The 19434-nt window shown below is 44.7% G+C and overlaps 1 protein-coding gene across 1 annotated transcript in view; it reads left to right on the top strand.

Moving 5' to 3' along the window:
* Nucleotides 1-19434, top strand: part of ASMT (acetylserotonin O-methyltransferase) — a 379261-nt gene that overhangs the window by 213886 nt on the left and 145941 nt on the right. The window contains exon 5 of the mRNA XM_086934772.1: nucleotides 6389-6507. Within this exon, the coding sequence (XP_086790898.1) occupies nucleotides 6389-6507 (119 nt within the window). The remainder of the gene's footprint in view (nucleotides 1-6388; nucleotides 6508-19434) is intronic.

Here is a 19434-nt window from a genome sequence, read left to right as displayed (position 1 = left end):
AAGCCACATGACGACCCGTTCAAGCTCTAGAGAGAAATTCCATATCCTGAAAGATCTCCTCCTCCCAGAGTCCCATGAAGAGATTAGCGAAACTGGGAGCAAAGCATGGTCCCATCGCTGTACTGGTGGTCTGAATGAACAGCTCACCATCAAAAAGACAGATATTGTTTTTCAGACAGAACTCTGTCATGTCAAGGATCATGTTGCTGTGCTCCAAGAATATGAAGGGAAGTGTTGGCAAGCTGCCAGTCCCTGCTGATGATCAATAATGGTATACATGAAAGGTACATCAAGTATGATAAACATAAAATCATCACACCAGGCGACATCCTGTATCTTCACAAGGGAGTCTTTGGTGTCTCTGATATAACTGGGGAGATTGATGACATGTTCCCTTAGAAAAATGGTCTACGTATTTGGACACATGTTCAGCCACACTCCCCCTGGACGAAACAATCGGTCTGCCTGGTGGGTTTGTCGAGTCTTTGTGCACTTTGGGCAAAAGATATAACACAGGTAGAATGGGATAGTCTCTCTTTAAATAGCAGTACTCTTCCCATGTCAGAATGCTTTTATCCCTCCATTCTGAAAGTTTTTCCCAAATGTTGATAATGCTGCTGTGATGTCACGTCAAATGTAATGTGAAGATAAAAGCTGTTGTCATTGAGTTGATGCTGGGCCTCACTGATGTAATGTTCTCTATTTAAGATCACAATATTGCCGCCCTTTTCTGCTGGGGGGATGACAATATCATTGTCCTCTGCTAGACCCTTGAGTGCTCTTCTCTGATTGAAAGTGAGATTGTGTAATTGTACTCGCTTCCTATGTTTTTTGTGTCTAAGATCACCACCAACCAGCTCACCACATCCCTCAGCCTGAACCCTCCAGCCAGCGCAACAGACCCCAACAAAGCAGCCCGCACCTTCACACAGTGGCTCACCAACTGTGCCGACGACCTCGCACCACTGAAGAACCCTCCCAGTAGACCCGGCAGCAAGAAAGCCTCGTGGTTCACCGATGAACTCAAAACATCCAAGAAAAACTGCTGCACCCTTGAAAAAGCCTGGCGCCACGACCAGACCACGGAACACATGACTGCCCTCAAGAACGCCACCCGCAAACACCACCAGCTGATCCGCACCACCAAAAGGACAGTATTCAAAGAACGACTGGACAACAACACCCACAACAGCAAGGAACTCTTCAGCATCATCAAAGAGTGCTTCAACCCCAACGCCGGAAACAACAACATCACACCCTCGCAAGACCTCTGCGACTCACTCGCCACCTTCTTCCACCGCAAGATCACCGACATACACAACAGCTCACAGCTTCAGCTCACAGCTTCAGCTCACAGCTTCAGCGCACAGACCACACACCCACCCACTGAACCAACGCCCCCCCACTACCACCCTCTGCACCTGGACCCCGGTCAGCACCAAAGACACCACCCGCACGATGAACACCATCCACTCCGGATCACCAACCGACCCCTGTCCCCACCACATCTTCAACAAGGCCGACTCCATCATCGCACCCCAACTCCGGGACATCATCAACATCTCCTTCAACACCGCCACCTTCCAGGAGAGCTGGAAGCACCCCGAGCTCAGCGCCCTCCTGAAGAAACCAACAGCGGACCCCACCGACCTCAAGAACTTTCGCCCCATCTCGCTCCTCCCTTTTCCTGCCAAAGTCATCGAGAAGACCGTCATCAAATGGCTCGCCGCCTTCCTCGAGACAAACGGATCCCTCGACCCTTCGCAGTCCGGCTTCTGAGCCAACCACAGCACCGAGACCGCCCTCATTGCAGCCACCGACCATATCAGATCCCTGCTCGACAACGGAGAAACAGCGGCCCTCATCCTCCTGGACCTATCCGCGGCGTTCGACACTCTCTGCCACCACACCCTAGTACAGCACCTCAACAACATCAGAATCTAAGGGAAGGCTCTGGAGTGGATCATCTCATTACTCGCCGGAAGAACCCAGAGAGTCCGCCTCCCCCCGTTCAGATCCGAGGCCACGGAAGTCATCTGCAGCGTACCACAAAGATCCTCACTCAGCCCCACCCTCTTCAACGCCTACATGAGCCCCCTCGCAGCCATCGCACGCCAACACAACCTCAACATCATCTCCTACGCCGACAACACCCAGCTGATCCTCTCCCTCACCAACGACCCCGCCATCGCCAGAGCCAGCCTACACGAAGGGATGAAAGACGTCGCCGAGTGGATGAAGAACAGCCGCCTGATGAAACTGAACTCAGACAAGATGGAAGTCCTCATCCTGGGGTCATCGCCCTCCGCCTGGGACGACTCCTGGTGGCCCCCTGCCCTGGGCACCACCCCCAAGCCAAAAGGACCACCTGGGCTTCATCCTGGACTCCTCACTCTCGATGACCAGACAAGTCAACACCGTATCGTCATCGTGCTTCAACACCCTGCGCATGCTCTGTAAGATCTTCCGATGGATCCCCACCGAAACCAGGAAGACAGTCACCCAGGCACTCGTCACCAGCCAACTGGACTACGGGAACACCCTCTACGCGGGAACTACTGCCAAAAATCCAGAAAAAACTCCAGCGCATACAGAACGCCTCCGCACGACTCATCCTGGACATCCCTCGCCACAGCCACATCTCGACCCACCTGAAAGACCTGCACTGGCTCCCCGTCAACAAGAGGATCACGTTCAGACTCCTCACCCACGCACACAAGGCTCTCCACGACATGGGACCGAAGTACCTCAACAGCCGCCTCACTTTCTGTGGAGTGGTGTGGCTCACTGGTTAGAGGCGGCAGACCCGGAAGCAGAGAACGGCCCAGGACCAGGGTTCAATTCCCGACGCGGCAGGGTCGTGGACCAGGGTCAGCGGACTCGATAATTCTCGCCTCGGTGCCTAATCTAACCAGGGATCACACTCGGCAACTCTGGGCATTAGCTTGACTCATCTCTACAACGGCCCCCCACATTCGCCGGGGATGCCTGGTTTCACCTTGGAGATACCCAGTAGGGACCATCTCACAAGGATAGCCAGGACGGGTTCCCCAGCGGTCTACAGCGCCACGACGCCTCAGGGCAGCAGTGCGCTTTACAAGACACATTACATTACATTACTTTCTACACACCCACCCGCCAGCTACGATCAGCCAGCCTCGCCCTCGCAGCCATACCACGCATCCGCAGAGCCACCGCTGGAGGAAGATCCTTCTCCTACCTGGCGGGCAAGACATGGAACTCCCTCCCCATCCACCTACGGCTGACCCAGAACCACCTCTCCTTCAGGAAACAACTCAAGACCTGGCTTTTTGAGCAGTAACTGACCCCCCCACCCAGCGCCTTGAGACCCTACTGGGTGAGTAGCGTGCTCTACAAATTCTTGATTGATTGATTGATTAAAATCCATGAGTGCTTTGGTGAAATTCTCATGAAATGTGTCAATGCCATTGTGCGATAAGATGGGTAAAAATGTGGAACGTGGTTTAAATTGCGTAGCAGCAGAGTGTCATATGTGACATCTAAATCTGCTGGGATTTGAGTCCCACAGACATCAATTGGCATCATTCTCTATTTCATTACACGGTTCTAGCATGGTAACGAGAGTGTCAATGTCACCTATTGTAAGATCACTTTCAGTATGTGTCTGTCTGTCTAGAGTGTGTCTGGGGGTATCTAGTCTCTTCAATGTTTGCCATTTCCTGAGTTTGAGATTTCTAACAAATTTAAAAAGATCTATTCTGGTATTAGTGTAGTCAAATGAGGATGAAGGGCAAAAAGAAAGTCCTAGACACAAGGTCTGTTTTTCAATGTCACTAAGTGGTCTTTTAGATAGATTAATAATAGTTTTGTTAACCATGTTCGTGTCCATCAGTGGGACTTTCCAGCACGGGTCTTGTCATGTCCCATACCGCCCTGTCCCTTGCCTCTTTTGCCAACGTTGTTTGATGCATCTCCTTCTGTTTCTTCTTTTCCTCGGCCTCTGCCTCAACCCCGTCCTTGACCTCTCGGTTTTGGTGTCAGTGTGTCCCTCGTCATTATACGGCCTCTGCGCATTTATTTGTACTCGTCTAAAAAAGTGGCTGGTCTAGCGGTCCGTTCACTTCCCGATGTATTGCTGCCTGATAGATCCGACTCACTCCCACTCGTAACAGAAATGTCTGAAATGGAGCTTCCTGTGGGTTCAGCCTGTGTGGTATGCAAACTTGTTTTGTCAGCATATAGGTTGTCATACTTTCTGTTGAAGGTCAAGATTCTTCCACTCTCATAGTCAGCATAGTCTCTGTCTGTTTTCTTTGTTTTCGCGCTTTTATATCTTCCTCATGTTTCTTTAAGCGATCTTTCATTGCTTCCATGGCTTTGTTGAGCTCTGTTGCCTCCATGTTGTTGGTGAGGCCTTCTAGTGTCTCTTTAATTTTCAACAGTATCGCTTCACGGTCTATCCAGGCGTATTTAATGAGTATTTCAAGCATTCCGTTGGCGTTGAGGGCTGAGTTTTGAGACCATTCCTCTAACATTTTCGGATTAGGTGACTGGTATGATGGGGCTGTGAATACTCTCAATCCTCTCTGGGCCATTGCTTGATCCACAAAATTATGGAGGGAAATGGCTTCCCACCATTTGTATGTTTAAGTACGTTTGAGTTTTACCAGCTTTTTCAGTTTTTTTTCATTGGGTTGTACGGGATTGGTTGTGTCCTCTTTGCTCTGTATCTTCCCTGGTGTCCTAGTGAACATAACAAGAGCAGCCACTCTTCGTTCAGTTTCTTCCTCCATGGTGCACTACACGCTTTGTTGGTGGTGTGAAAAGTTTACATGCCCGGATCCCGTGTCCCCCTGCTGAGATGCAGGTTCTTCTTGCAATAGAGTTTTGCCTTGCTGTCAATGCGGGCAATGCAGGTTTATAATGGAATAAGGTTCAGGGAGCTGAGACGTGTGTCCCTTGTGAGGTATACGTCAAATGTTCTTTTTGGTGAGCACGCAGACTGTCACCATTTGTGGTAGGAAGCAGGGTAATAGAGCGCAACCGTCTTGCCGCTGCCTTGGGGTGCAGGAAACCCCCACCACCCGCCGGTGATGTGTGCTCCCACCCCACACTAAGGATGGACAATGCGGGCGCTGTCTTACCTACGCTCCGGTGTCCACACCATTCAATTCTCCCCTTCCTAGTACCATCCTGCTCCTGGATATATATATGTGTGTGTGTGTGTGTGTGTGTGTGTGTATATATATATATATATTTATTTATACACACTGACAACACATATATATTGTTAAGATATGCAGATGTGGAGGTATGAATAGTAAAAGTATATTTACCTACATGCACTTTCTCAATATTGTGGTCCTCGATGCAATGTTTTGCCTATGATATTTGGTAGCACAATGTTTCTGAGTATATATTTCAATGTACAACCCTGATAGAAACTAGCATGTATGCCTAAGACATGTCTTCCTGTCCCTCCTAAGGAGTCTCTGGCACAAGTAATAAAATAACCACAGATGACATTTTTGAAATGATGGGGAGTATGCTATAAAATACAATCATGGGGTAAAAAATATATATGTATAGCTAGGAGCTGAACTCAAAAACAAAAATATAACTGACATCTGGAACATATTGGGACGTCAGTAAAGAAGAACTCTAAAGATGTATCCTGATTTTTTGCCAGAAAATAATCATATATTTAATGCCACTTTGCTATCTAATGGTAAATTTAAATAGGTGAAGAAGAGGTGCCTATTTAATAGAATTTGTGAAATAGCAGATAGCTACAAAAATGTTGCTGAATTTTTTGAGGTGTGGAGGAGGTGGAGTAGCATTTTCCTAATTATGGAATGGGGTGGAGGAGCCTTTGCCTGAGTTCCAGAAGCAACCTCAAGATGGAAGGTAAAATGAATGCAAGGGTCTTCTTGTAGCATAGAAAGAACTCTTATCTTAACTGCTGTTTCCTTATCATCGGAGGATCAGCTTTTGATGCTCTGATAACTTATGAGGACGCTGTGGGGGAATACAGTCTGGCCTCACTTCAACTTCACAGCAACTTTAAAACCCAGTCTGCTATCTCTCATTCTGAATTGCATTAGTATGACATCAGAGACATCCCATAGCTGTAATGTCCACAACAGAACCCTGAAATGTTCCTTAGCTTTGAAAAAGGGCTAAAATGGTCAAACTTTGTACAAGGCTCAAAAATAACTTTGAGGTGGTGAGTCATTTTAACCTTTCCTGGTAGGTGGTTAGGTAGGCCAGCGGTCATTACCTAAGTACACTTCTCAAACTGTTACATGCACAACCTGACAGATTAATCACGTGGCAAGAGAATATATGTTCAAAATCATTGCTGTTACATGACCTTTGAAAATGTGTATTTTTGTCATTTTATCAGGTCGGAGGATGAGATGTTAAAGTTTATGCGTCTCATGAATTCTGTTTGGATTCTCTGTGGCAAGGATGTAATAACAGCCTTTGATCTTTCACCTTTCCAAAAAGTGTGTGACTTGGGCGGTAAGTAATATACTTGTGATGAACCTGTGGATGTATTCATGGAGCCCCATTGTAGATCATCTCTAAATAAAAAAGAGACATTTGAATATTGCCCAGATTTCCAGTTGCATAACATATAAATCTTTGCAGGGGCACAGACCAAACAAAATATGAAATGGCACATACAGGATCATATAAGACTCTCAGTGCATCTTGGAAAAAGCTGCTGTACAAGTATTTTTTTAGTTGTTTCATTAAAAGAATATATATATATATATATATATATATATATATATATATATATATATATATATATATATATATATATATATGTATATTTTACCTACTGGCGGTCGCCAGTAGGTATATATAGTTAGGATTTTTTTCCTATGGGATTTCTGAAAATTCTATGTCGAATAACTTTGGCGTTTGTGGACGGAATTGGCTGAAATTTTCAGGAAAATTGCACATTTTGTTTCTGAGCAGCCCCTGAAAATTTGGGGGGGTTTCGTCAAGGGGGGCCGAGAAAAAAGGGGGGTCCCAAAACGCGTTTTTCCAATTCATTTTTCCATAGGGCGGTTGGAATCACTTTTAGCTCGAACGGCTGAATGGATTTATACGAAACTTGGCAAAATTGTAGATTTGGTTTGCCCGACGTGCCTTTGCTTTGTCTCAATATATGTGCTCCAGTGGATTTTGAGAAATTAACATTTGAAAAAACAGATATATCTGTAACAGCGTCCCGATTAGCGCCCCGGTTCGCGTACCTGACGCGTAACGGAACTTCGCGAGGAGAAGCGGATTGGCTCCCCGGTGACTGTCAACATTCTAAACAGTCCGGAGCGGCCGCCATCTTGTGTCTCGGTAGGATCGAGACACAAGAGGTGGAAAATACAAAGGGGGTAATGATCATAAGGGGGCAGGGTAGACCCCCCCTGACCCCCTAGGTTTGATGAGGGGGCTTTTAAATGGCCCCGCGGGGCAAAAAAAAAAATTATTATCGTTTTTTTTGCGGGGGGAGCACCCGGTAGGCCCACCGGGAAGTGGTCCGGGGAGCGTAATATACGGAAAAAAGAATGAAAGAATGTTCAAATATTGTATGTTTATTGATTGTTCTTTTTGTTGTATTTTTTTTTTACATTTTTTTATTTAAGTACCAACATTTAGGTACCAATGCAGAGTCAAAAAATAAATATACACCGTTTTCTTTGGAGATATCTTGCATGTTGTTTCAGAAGTTATTGTGGTATATGGAATTCATAGCATAGTCTGTGAGGAAAGCAGAAAGAACATGGAGGCAGGAGATGATAAAGAGATGTTAAATACACATTGGAGATAATATAGTGGGAGAAAGGAAGTAACTATGAGCAAACTTACTATGTAACACAAAAAAAGTTGCACAGTATATTTTAAGTCTCAGTTTATATTTTATCTTTTTGGGTACTATTTCATAATTTTCATATTAAAAAGAATAATGTCTCAAACAATTTTAACTTTTAAAATTTAAATTTGTTGTTCTGATTTTTCATAATCTAAGAGAATTTGTAGCATTAAATCATCAGGAATGTCCTCCTTTTCATTCCAAGAATCACATTCACATTCTTCAGCACATTTAATTAATTCTTCGTCTAATGTGTCATCCAAAAAGTCAATTTCTTCATTTTCTTCCTTTGGATTGTTTTCAATCTTAATTTGAAAGGAAATAATATTTTCTTTCTGTTGTGCTTCCATTTTCTTGCTGTAAATTGCATAAAAAATATATCAGTGGAGATAGGGCACTGTTGGGTTTAAGTTCACACAGGTGCTTGTGAGTTTTTAACAGTGAAGTAATCTTTGGGCAGTGCATGGTTTCAGGCAGGAAGTAAAACTATTAAAAAGTGCCTGTGATGAAGCCTAAGTAAATTCATAATTATACCACAGAAGCCTAACTCAATCAATAATTTAAATAATTAAGTCTTTCTCAATGACTAACTCGTATAGAGGGACAGTATGTAACTATCTGAAAACTTTTTCCTTATTTAATTTAAAGTGCATAACATAGTTCTCCTTTCAAATTTTTAAAATTATATCTTACCTTTGAAAAAGAAGTTAAAGTTCACAGTTAAAATGCTCTTGAAATGTACTTCAGGAAGTAGTAGTCAAAATGGCTGTGTTTCTCTCTCTTTCTTTATATATATTCAGGTACATAACCAATCAAATGTCATGAAATAATAGTAGAAAATGAAAGTAACATTTTAATTGGTTGTCAATTCTAACACTTCATATGTGTTTCTGTCATGTAATTTACCTCAGGATATTTAGTCAGTCCTACAGCATAATTTTCTCAATGGAATTCCATCAAATTTGGGTAAATGGTAGGGACTGCTATGTAGTAGGGCCTATTCTATATTTGATGAAAGTGTCTCCAGTGGTTTTTCTGTAAATTACTTTCCCACCTTTTTTTAGCGAGCGCTCACCGGTGCGCGCACCGGTACGCGAACCGGCAGCGTTACGGGAGTCCTCCATTTTGTGTATCGGTAGAATTGAGACACAAGATGGAGGGGAAACAATGTTCAGAATGGGTAGAAGGGGGCACGGTAGACACTTTGTGACCCTCTAGGTTTTCTGAGGGGGGCTTAGGACGCTCATATAGGCAAAAAAAAAAAAAATTGAAAAATTTCACGGGGTAGCGCCCGGTACGTGCACCGGTAAGCGAACCGGGGAGCGTACTTTGATGAAAAATAGTGAAAAAAGTTAGAAAAAAATTGACGTTTAGAATGATCAGAGGTAGGGTAGCTCTGAAAAGAGCTATTGGGTTCTGTGGCTGATTTAGGTACCTACAAGTAGGTTCCAATTCACAGTTTTAAATTCAGGAGGAATGTTCTATTCCCCTCATCTGAGAAGTGCACACCATCTCCTCTGTAGATGTCTTGCATGTTGTAATGAAAGTTATTGTTGTATATTGAACCCATTCTAAAGTCTCTCACGTAAGCAGAAAGAGATTTATTCACATGTTTCCGTGCTTTCTCAAATTGTGGACAAAATTGGTTGGACCAGTTCCATTTCTGTCTTTGGCATATATTGGAATATACCAAGGCAGTTTGGGGAAAAAGTGTCATCAATTGATGAAAGGTGTCCTTTAAAAGCATTTCCAGACCAACCCCAGTCATAGTGCCCAAATCATTTCCACCACAGTGCACTATTAAGAGGTCAGGGTTTGGCAGATGCATAAAACAATTATAATTAAAACATATAAAATATATTTTTCATTTAAAAGAAGAATACATTTTATAGCTTCTGATATTTGCTATTAAAAAACCATTGAAATTCACTGAAAAAAACATAGGTTATAGACCATATATAGTTAGGAATTAGCATTTACAAAACCTTGAAAATTCACTGAAAAAACCATAGGTTATAGACCATATATTGTTAGGGATTAGCATTTACAAAACCTTATTTTACTCACACAAAACCATTGAAATTCGCATATATAGTTAGTTGCACTAACTATATATCGCGCACCCGCAATCCACTGCTGATGATGTCACATATTACATCATTCATGACATGGTCAGTGACATCACTGATGACATCACTGATGACATCTCAAATGACATCACTGATGACATCACTGATGACATCTTAAATGACATCACTGATGACATCACTGATGACATTTCATTTGACATTACTGATCACATCACAGATGATATCATTTATGTGATAATACAATGAATCTCTTCAGACTCTAATATAACCTTAGATACAATCAGTGTAAACAGACACTTACAGACTGTCACTCATCCATGGAGTTATTCACACACCTAGTCAGTCATGCCAAGAATCAATCACACCTCCATTTCCTCAACTATACAGTTATACACACCTTACTTATTCAAACATATACTAACACATATTTACTCTTTTATACAATCCCTGATACAAGTTCACAATGATCCATACAGCCACTCACACATTTACTGCCTCTTATGCACAGTTATTAATATATGTCAACTCTCACATGTACTGTGTTTTACATATGTACTTACTTTGACATGTAGCACTGAGATATCCATTCAATCACCAATACACTCATGCACACAGTCAACCACCCATACAGCTGTTTCCACATGCACTTTTGAACCCATACATCTAGTGAATCAACTGCTCACACATCTATGCACAGAGTCATACACCTCCAAGCCACCCACACACACACTCAGTCTCCCATACAAATACTTGGGCAACCAATCAATAATCCATATAGTTACTCATATAGCTACTGATCAACACATGCAGCAGTTTACAGAACACCAGAAATAAAGATGCATAAATTAAGACAGTTTAGTCACTAACCCATGCACTCAGTGAGACACATTTAATCACTCTCTCATACAGTCAGTCATGCACCTACTAAATCCTTCATCCAGACACTTATACATTCACTCATTCTCCAATATGTAAGACATATTTTAACTTTACAGAAACATACAGTCACTGGATGATGTCATCAGTGATGTCATCAGTGATGTCACTGACCATGTCATGAATGATGTAATATGTGACATCATCAGCAGTGGATTGCGGGTGCGCGATATATAGTTAGTGCAACTAACTATATATGTGAATTTCAATGGTTTTGTGTGAGTAAAATAAGGTTTTGTAAATGCTAATCCCTAACTATATATGGTCTATAACCTATGTTTTTTTCAGTGAATATATATATAAATTATATTTACTAACTATAACGTCCCTGTCAGCTTTTATTTTTTCAGTAAATAGATATACATGTTCCCCCTCAGCAGGCCTAGGTGGTCAGGGTGCTTCTACCCTGCCTCCTTTTCTTAATTGTTGATGTTTTTCAACCTTTTTCCTTGTGACTCAGTTCAAATCATTCACAAGATGGCTGCCAACACTTACTCGCTGGAACTGGTGTTAGCTGATCAGATCGCTGACTCGAGATCAAGAGTGTTCACGGATCCTTCTTGTTGATATTTGGATATCGGAGAAATGTCAACATTTCCCAGGATCTACTGAACGGATTTACACCTTTTATCAAACAGTGTACTTTCTGAACCAAGAGCTACCTTTTTTATCAAATTTGGTGTAATTCTGTTCAGCAGTGCTGGCCGTAGCCATATCTAAAGTTTCCTACGGAAATTAACATGAAGAAAACATGTTTTGGGACCCCCCCTTTTTCTCGGCCTCCACTTGACGAATCACCCAAAACTTTCAACACAGCTGCTGACTTGACCACCCCATTAGTTTTGAAAATTTTGCGAACATTTGTCAAACGGCGCCAAGATATTGGCAAAAGAAAAAAAGCTTTTTGAATAGAAACAAGGTCCTAACTATAACTACCTACTGGCGAATGCCAGTTTGTAATATATATATATATATATATTCCCTGAAAAAACCATGGGTTATAGACCATATATAGTTAGGAATTAGCATTTACAAAACCTTATTTTACTCACACAAAACCATTGAAATTTCATATATAGTTAGTTGCACTAACTATATATCGCGCACCCGCAATCCACTGCTGATCATGTCACATATTACATCATTCATGACATGATCAGTGACATCACTGATGACATCACTGATGACATCTCAAATGACATCACTGATGACATCACTGATGACATCTCATTTGACATTACTGATCACATCACTGATGACATCATTCATGTGATAATACGGTGAACCTCTTCAGACTCTAATATAATCTTACATACACTCAGAGTAAATAGACACTCACAGACTGTCACTCATCCATGGAGTTACTCACACACCTAGTCAGTCATGCAAAGAATCAATCACACTTCCATTTCCTCAACTATACAGTTATACACAGCTTACTTATTCAAACATATACTAACACATATTTACTCTCTTATACAATCCCTGATACAAGTTCACAATGATCCATACAGCCACTCACAAATTCACTGGCTCTTATGCACAGTTATTTATATATGTCAACTCTCACATGTACTGTGTTTTACATATGTACTTACTTTGACATGTAGCACTGAGATATCCATTCACTCACCAATACACTCATGCACACAGTCAACCGCCCATACAGCTGTTTCCACATGCACTTTTGAACCCATACATCTAGTGAATCAACTGCTCACACATCTATGCACAGAGTCATACACCTCCCAGCCACCCACACACACACTCAGTCTCCCATACAAATACTTGGGCAACCAATCAATAACCCATATACTTAATCATAAAGCTACTGATCAACACATGCAGCAGTTTACAGAACAACAGATATAATGATGCACACATTAAGACAGTTTAGTCACTAACCCATGCACTCAGTGAGACACATTTAATCACTCACTCATACAGTCAGTCATGCACCTACTAAATCCTTCATCCAGACACTTATACATCCACTCATTCTTCAATATGTAAGACATATTTTGACTTTTCAGAAACATACAGTCACTGGATGTTGTCATCAGCGATGTCATCAGTGATGTCATCAGTGATGTCATCAGTGATGTCACTGATCATGTCATGAATGATGTAATATGTGACATGATCAGCAGTGGATTGCGGGTGCGCGATATATAGTTAGTGCAACTAACTATATATGAAATTTCAATGGTTTTGTGTGAGTAAAATAAGGTTTTGTAAATGTTAATTCCTAACTATATATGGTCTATAACCCATGGTTTTTTCAGTGAATTTTCAAGGTTTTTTAAATGCTAATTCCTAACTATATATGGTCTATAACCTATGTTTTTTTCAGTGAATTTCAATGGTTTTTTAATAGCAAATATCAAAAGCTTTAAAATGTCAAGTACATGGTAGGTAAAAACATTTTCGTGTTTTAAAGATGGCTCTGGGCAACCGTGGAACTCGGACGCTTGACTGCTAGGGCATGGGCCCCATTCCCAAAAGAGCCCCCTCAGCCTTGAAGATTCTACAACAGTCACCGGGACCCCTGACTCCCGATAGACTTCCGGTGGGGAGCGACTGCCATGATTGCTCGCGGAATGGCCACGACGTAGCCACGAGATGGTGGTGCTCTCATGCTGACGCCAGCTTCAATCTAAAACATCCAGAAACACTGTAGACTACCAATTCGATCAGTTCCGGTGGAGCCCCAACGTGACCCGGTAGAGAAGAACTTCCCCTGCCCTCTTTGACTGATGGTTCTTGTTGCCTGTCCCTTCTGTTGTCATTTAACAGAACTTTTTGGACTGCTGAAAGGGGTTGTGTTCCGACCGCTGGTTGGTGGAGACATTTTGACTATATTCTGGACCTGCGTTGTCGCGTAATGCGTCATATGACGTGCCACGTTAGCGCACCCGGAAGTGCTCCGGTGCGCGAGGCGCAGCTTCCCGGAAGCGATCCAGGGCGTGGCGCGCAGCGCGTAACGTAAGCATAACAGGTCATGTGACTTGTTAATAAAACTTTTCATTGGTTCATTTTACTTTTGTTTTTCTAATGATGGAAGGCTTGGTCATATGACCTAAAAATAACACTTTTCATTGCTTTCGAACATTATTTTTTCCTAAATGATGAAAGCCCCACCTTTTTTTTTCTCACTCTGACTTGTAAAGCAAAGGACCCAGATGCATTCACAGTTTATCACTAACAATGTTCCAGGCTAATGTATTTTCCCGGGAAATTTACAACTGTCCTGCAAGTAAAATATTCCTATTTCGAGAAAAAGGGCGTTTCTTCGTCCCATGAGGGAGCCGTTGAACAAAAGAGGCTCGGCCTGCTGTCTTAGTCGCTGATAGGCATGAATATCGGATTCTTATCGATCACTTTATGTTGCAGAAGTGGAAAACACAACAGCCCTTAACCATTTATCTTTACTGCGTTCCTGAGTATTATACCTTTTAACCGTCATGTAATCGGGCTGCTTTATTTCACTTGCCTTTTACTGATTCGAAAACAGTGGCTATTATTCAAAACTTTACCAATCTAGGTACTACTACCATGTTTTGTTTTAAAAACCTTTATTGTGAAAATGTCAGTATACAAATACGGGCCTATAACCACGTGGGCTGGCCACAGAGCAAACTGGAATCGTATATGATGAGGGGACATTTACACTGTAGAAGAACGTAACGGGTGGGCCATTAGGTTGCAAGAACTAAGGTGTCTAACAGTTGCGGAATCGGTGGACGTACATTTTTTAAATAAAGTACGACAGGGCCAGTTACAATAAAATTATCTAGATATACATTTGCGGGCAAGTACCATGGGTGACGTTAATTCGAACTTTCAATAGTACAGTAATCAATAACACATCAGAACTTAATATCAATAGGGATGTCCAAATGTTCAATCAGTACTCGTCCCCGCCCGCCATGTGCTTCAAAACTGCATACGTATCTCGTGATATCAAGGTTGGGCAACCAGTACACAACAAGGAGTTACGAGTCCCATTTATACCGGCGCCATTTTGGGCGAGGCCGGGCAGGTCCAGGATATAGTCAAAATGTCTCCACCAACCAGCGGTCGGACCAGAACCCCTTTCGGCAGTCCAAAAAGGTTCCGTTAAATGACAACAGAAGAGATAGGCAACAAGAACAATCAGTCAAAAGAGGGGACGCTTTCGGGAATGGGGCCCATGCCCTAGCAGGCAAGCGTCCGAGTTCCAAGGTGTCCCAGGGCCATTTTAGTGGACCAGGCCCAAATCCAAAGATTCCTGTTGCAGCCGCCTATCGCTGCACTGCAAGAGTGGGCGCAATTCAGCTGGATGGTGGGCGAGATGCTGTAGCCGCAAGAGCGGGCGCAACTCAGCTGGATGGCGGGTGAGGCACTGTTCCGCAAGAGCGGGCGGAACTCAGCTGGATGGCGGGTGAGGCATTGTGCCGCAAGAGCGGGCGGAACTCAGCTGGACGGCGAGTGAAACGCTAAGAGGCGCCCCACTGCAGATGAGGTGCCTCCACCTGGGGAGGCTGGAGAGGCCCGTTTGCGCCGCCTCCCCCCCCCCCCCCCGGGCACCCCACGCCGTCTTTCGGCGCAGCAATGTAGGATGGCCACACCAGTGCGGCAACTTGCTGGACACCACCTCGGTGCCATCCGGATCTCGGCGCGTTGTGCTGCCTTCGGCCTACTGTAGCAGCAAGTGCGGGCGAAACTCAGCTGGACGGCGAGTGAAACGGTAAGGGGCGCCGCACTGCAGATGAGGTGCCTCCACCTGGGGAGGCGGGAGAGGCCCGTTCGCGCCGCCACCCCCCCCCCCCAGGCACCCCATGCCATGTTTCGGCGCAGCATTGTAGGATGGCCACACCAGTGCAACTTGCTGGACACCACCTCGGTGCCATCCGGATCTCGGCGCGTTGTGCTGCCTTCGGCCTATTCGCACATCGGTCCGCTACTGACTCCGCCTCACAGGCCAACGGATTTTGTAGGCTTTTTATAGCCCAAAGCCGCATAACAGGTCATGTGACTTGTTTATAAAACTTTTCATTGGTTAATTTTACTTTTGGTTTCCTAATGATGGAAGGCTTGATCATATGACCTAAAAATAACACTTTTCATTGGATTGAAACATTTTTTTTTTCCAAATGATGAAAGCCCCACCTTTTTTTTCTCATTTGGCAGTCCAAAAAGGTTCCGTTAGATGACAACAGAGGGGACAGGCAACAAGAACCATCAGTCAAAAGAGGGGAGGGCAAGTTCTTCCCTACCGGGTCACGTTGGGGCTCCACCGGAAGTCATCGAATTGGTAGTCTACAGTGTTTCTGGATGTTTCGGACTGAAGCTGGCGTCAGCATGAGAGCACCACCATCTCGTAGCTCCGTCGTGGCCATTCCGCAAGCAATCATGGCAGCCGCTCCCCACCGGAAGCCTGCGAGAGTCGGGGGCCCCGATGACTTTTGTAGAATCTTCAAGGCTGAGGGGACGCTTTCGAGAATGGGGCCCAAGCCCTAGCAGGCAAATGTCCGAGTTCAAATGTGTCCCAGGGCCATTTTAGTGGACCAGGCCCAAATCCGAAGAGCCGGCCGCCATTTTAAGAGTCCAGTGGCAGCCGCCTATCGCTGCACCGCAAGAGTGGGCGCAACTCAGCTGAATGGCGGATGAGGCACAGTGCCGCAAAAGCGGGCGCTAAACAGCTGAATGGCGACTGAAACGCTAAAGGGCGCCCCACTGCAGCAGAGGAGCCTCCACCTGGGGAGGCGGGGGAGGCCCGTTCGCGCCGCCTCCCCCCCCGGGGCGCCCCACGCTGTTTTTCGGCGCAGCATTGTAGGATGGCCAGACCAGTGCGGCAACTTACTGGACACAACCTGGGTGCCGTCCGGATCTCGGCGCGTTGTGCTGCCTTTGGCCTATTCGCACAACGGACCGCTACTGACGCCACCTCCAGGGCCGACGGATTTTGCCGACTAAAAGACAGACCAAAGCAGCCCATTGTTGCTTTGAGATGGATGTTGCAGCAGGCTGCCATGTAAATAGTTGTTTAAATTTTTTTTTTTAACGTGTGTAATTTGTTGGAGCGTTGTATATATTTATAAGTTATTAAAGTGTTATAATCCTACTACTTTGTTGGAGTGCTATATATTTTTAATGTGACACATAATTGTGAAGACTTTGATGTACAAAAAGGCATCCCTGGAATCTTCCACTTCAGGCTCAGTCCCACACACCCTTACAGTGAGAATCCCCTCCCCAATCACAATACAGGATCGTTATCAGATAGTAGGAACACGTGTGGTGTGACGGATCTCATGGGGTGGGGGCCTTGATCTACTGTAACTCCTTTGAAGAGCGGTGATTCTTTACAGTTGGGGCCATAAACTACATCCACAGGGCTAGGTGATAGCCTGGGACCGGAGTGTTAGAGGGTGCAGTAGTGAATAGGGTGAAAGGGAGGTGTCGGGCGGGCACAGGGTGTGATTCTCAGGGAAGAGCAGCGCAGATGGGGGGAGGTTTATGGCCCATGCATGAGAGAGAGAGTGGGGGTGACCAGTGCGTGGGGGAGATGCTTGCGAGGGTGGGGAGCCATGCTGAGGGTCGGCGGCGTGCAGAGAGTGGGTCTGGTCAAGGCATCTAAAATGGCTGCCGTGCACGACAAAAGTGTGGCATTGGAAAAAAGGCAAGATGGCGCAGACAATGTTTATCAATACGGATTAATTTATAACAATTATTTTTAACAATATATTTACTCGCAGTGACAAAATGGCGGTCAACACTTCCTGATTTCCTTTGAATCGAACGTTAACAGACGTCACGCAGCAAAAAAACGCTCACGCGCAGCCGCTGGAAGACATGTATCAACATATATCAGCATCCTCAGCCACCCTCAGAAAACATAGGGGGTCAGGATACGTCTCCCGTACCCCCTTATACCCATTTCTCACATTGTTTTTCCTCCATCTTGTAATTTAATTAAAACGAAACACAAAATGGCGAATTCCCGTTTCGCGACCCGGTTCGCGAACCAGGAAGCGCTTCTACCGCGAAAAATCAAATTTTTTTTATTTGCCCCACGGGACCCTTTAATAACCCCAACATCATTCCTAGGGGGTCAAGAGGGGTCTACCTTGCCCCCTTTCATTAAATTCCCCCTTCGTTTTTCTCCTCCTCTTGTCTCTCGATCCTACGGAGAGACAAGATGGCGGCGGTTCCGGACTGTTTAGAATGTTGACAGACACCGGAGAGCCAATCAGCTTCGCTTCAGAAAGTTCCGTAACGCGAAAAGTACGCGATCCGGAGCGCTACCCGGGACGCTGTCACAGATATATCTGTTTTTTAAAACGTTAATTTCTCAAAATCCACTGGAGCACATATATTGAGACCCAGCAAAGGCACATCGGGCTAACAGTCCCTACAATTTTGCCAAGTTTCGTGCAAATCCATTCAGCCGTTCGAGCTAAAAGTGAGGCCAAACGCCCTATGGAAAAATGAATGGGAAAAACGCGTTTTGGGACCCCCCTTTTTTCTCGGCCCCCCCTTGATGAAACCCCCCCAAATTTCTCAGGGGCTGCTCAGAAACAAAATGTGCCATTTTCCTGAAAATGTCAGCCGATTCCGTCCACAAACGCCAAAGTTATTAGACATAGAATTTTCAAAAGTCCCATAGAGAAAAAATCCTAACTATATATACCTACTGGCTATCGCCAGTAGGTAATATATATATATATATATATATATGCACACACACCACTTCTTCCGAAGAAAACGAGGCAGAGACCCTGGAGGAAACGAAAGGAAGCCTTTTTATTTTCAAACCAGCGAATGCATTTCGGCAGCACTTCTGCCTTCCTCAGCGCCCAAAGCTTTCAATTCTGTGTGAGCGCACGCTGCTGGTAAGTCCCTCCTTTTACTGGCTTACCCTCGCACACCCGCTCCGCCCTCTGTAGTAGTTGTGCACACCTGTATGGAGTCCCGTGAGTAGAGCAAGACTCCAAGTCCCAGAATCCAATGTGGTGGACCCTCGGATCGTGGTGCAACAGGGAAATGCAGGAAAATCAAATGTCATTGCGGGGGTGCAGGGAACAGCGTGAGCCCAAATTGAACAGGAGATGGCATTTCCTGCTTTGGTGTTTAAAAATGGCAAAGTGCTTCCTCCGGTCCTCCGTACCACCTCAGCCACATAGTCCGAGAGTCCAATGAGCAGGGGCTGTGTAGGGTTTACACTGCCCAGCATGAGATTAATAATCTCAAAACTGCCTTAATTTCCCCTCAGAGTTCGTGGCGGACTCCCGACCATCCAACCAACGTTGGCAAACAAAACGAACTGCAGCAGTCCCAGTGCCAGTAAGGTCAGGTGCCCAAAGCGAGGTAGGGGTCTCAGGAAGGCGTCTCTGGCTGACGCGAGTAGATGCACACACACCACTTCTTCCGAAGAAAACGAGGCAGAGACCCTGGAGGAAACGAAAGGAAGCCTTTTTATTTTCAAACCAGCGAATGCATTTCGGCAGCACTTCTGCCTTCCTCAGCGCCCAAAGCTTTCAATTCTGTGTGAGCGCA

The sequence above is a fragment of the Lissotriton vulgaris genome, chromosome 8 (genome assembly GCF_964263255.1).
Source record: "Lissotriton vulgaris chromosome 8, aLisVul1.2, whole genome shotgun sequence".
Lineage (NCBI taxonomy): Eukaryota > Metazoa > Chordata > Amphibia > Caudata > Salamandridae > Lissotriton > Lissotriton vulgaris.
Note: the sequence above shows the minus strand (reverse complement) of the source record. Positions and strands in the feature narration are given on the sequence as shown.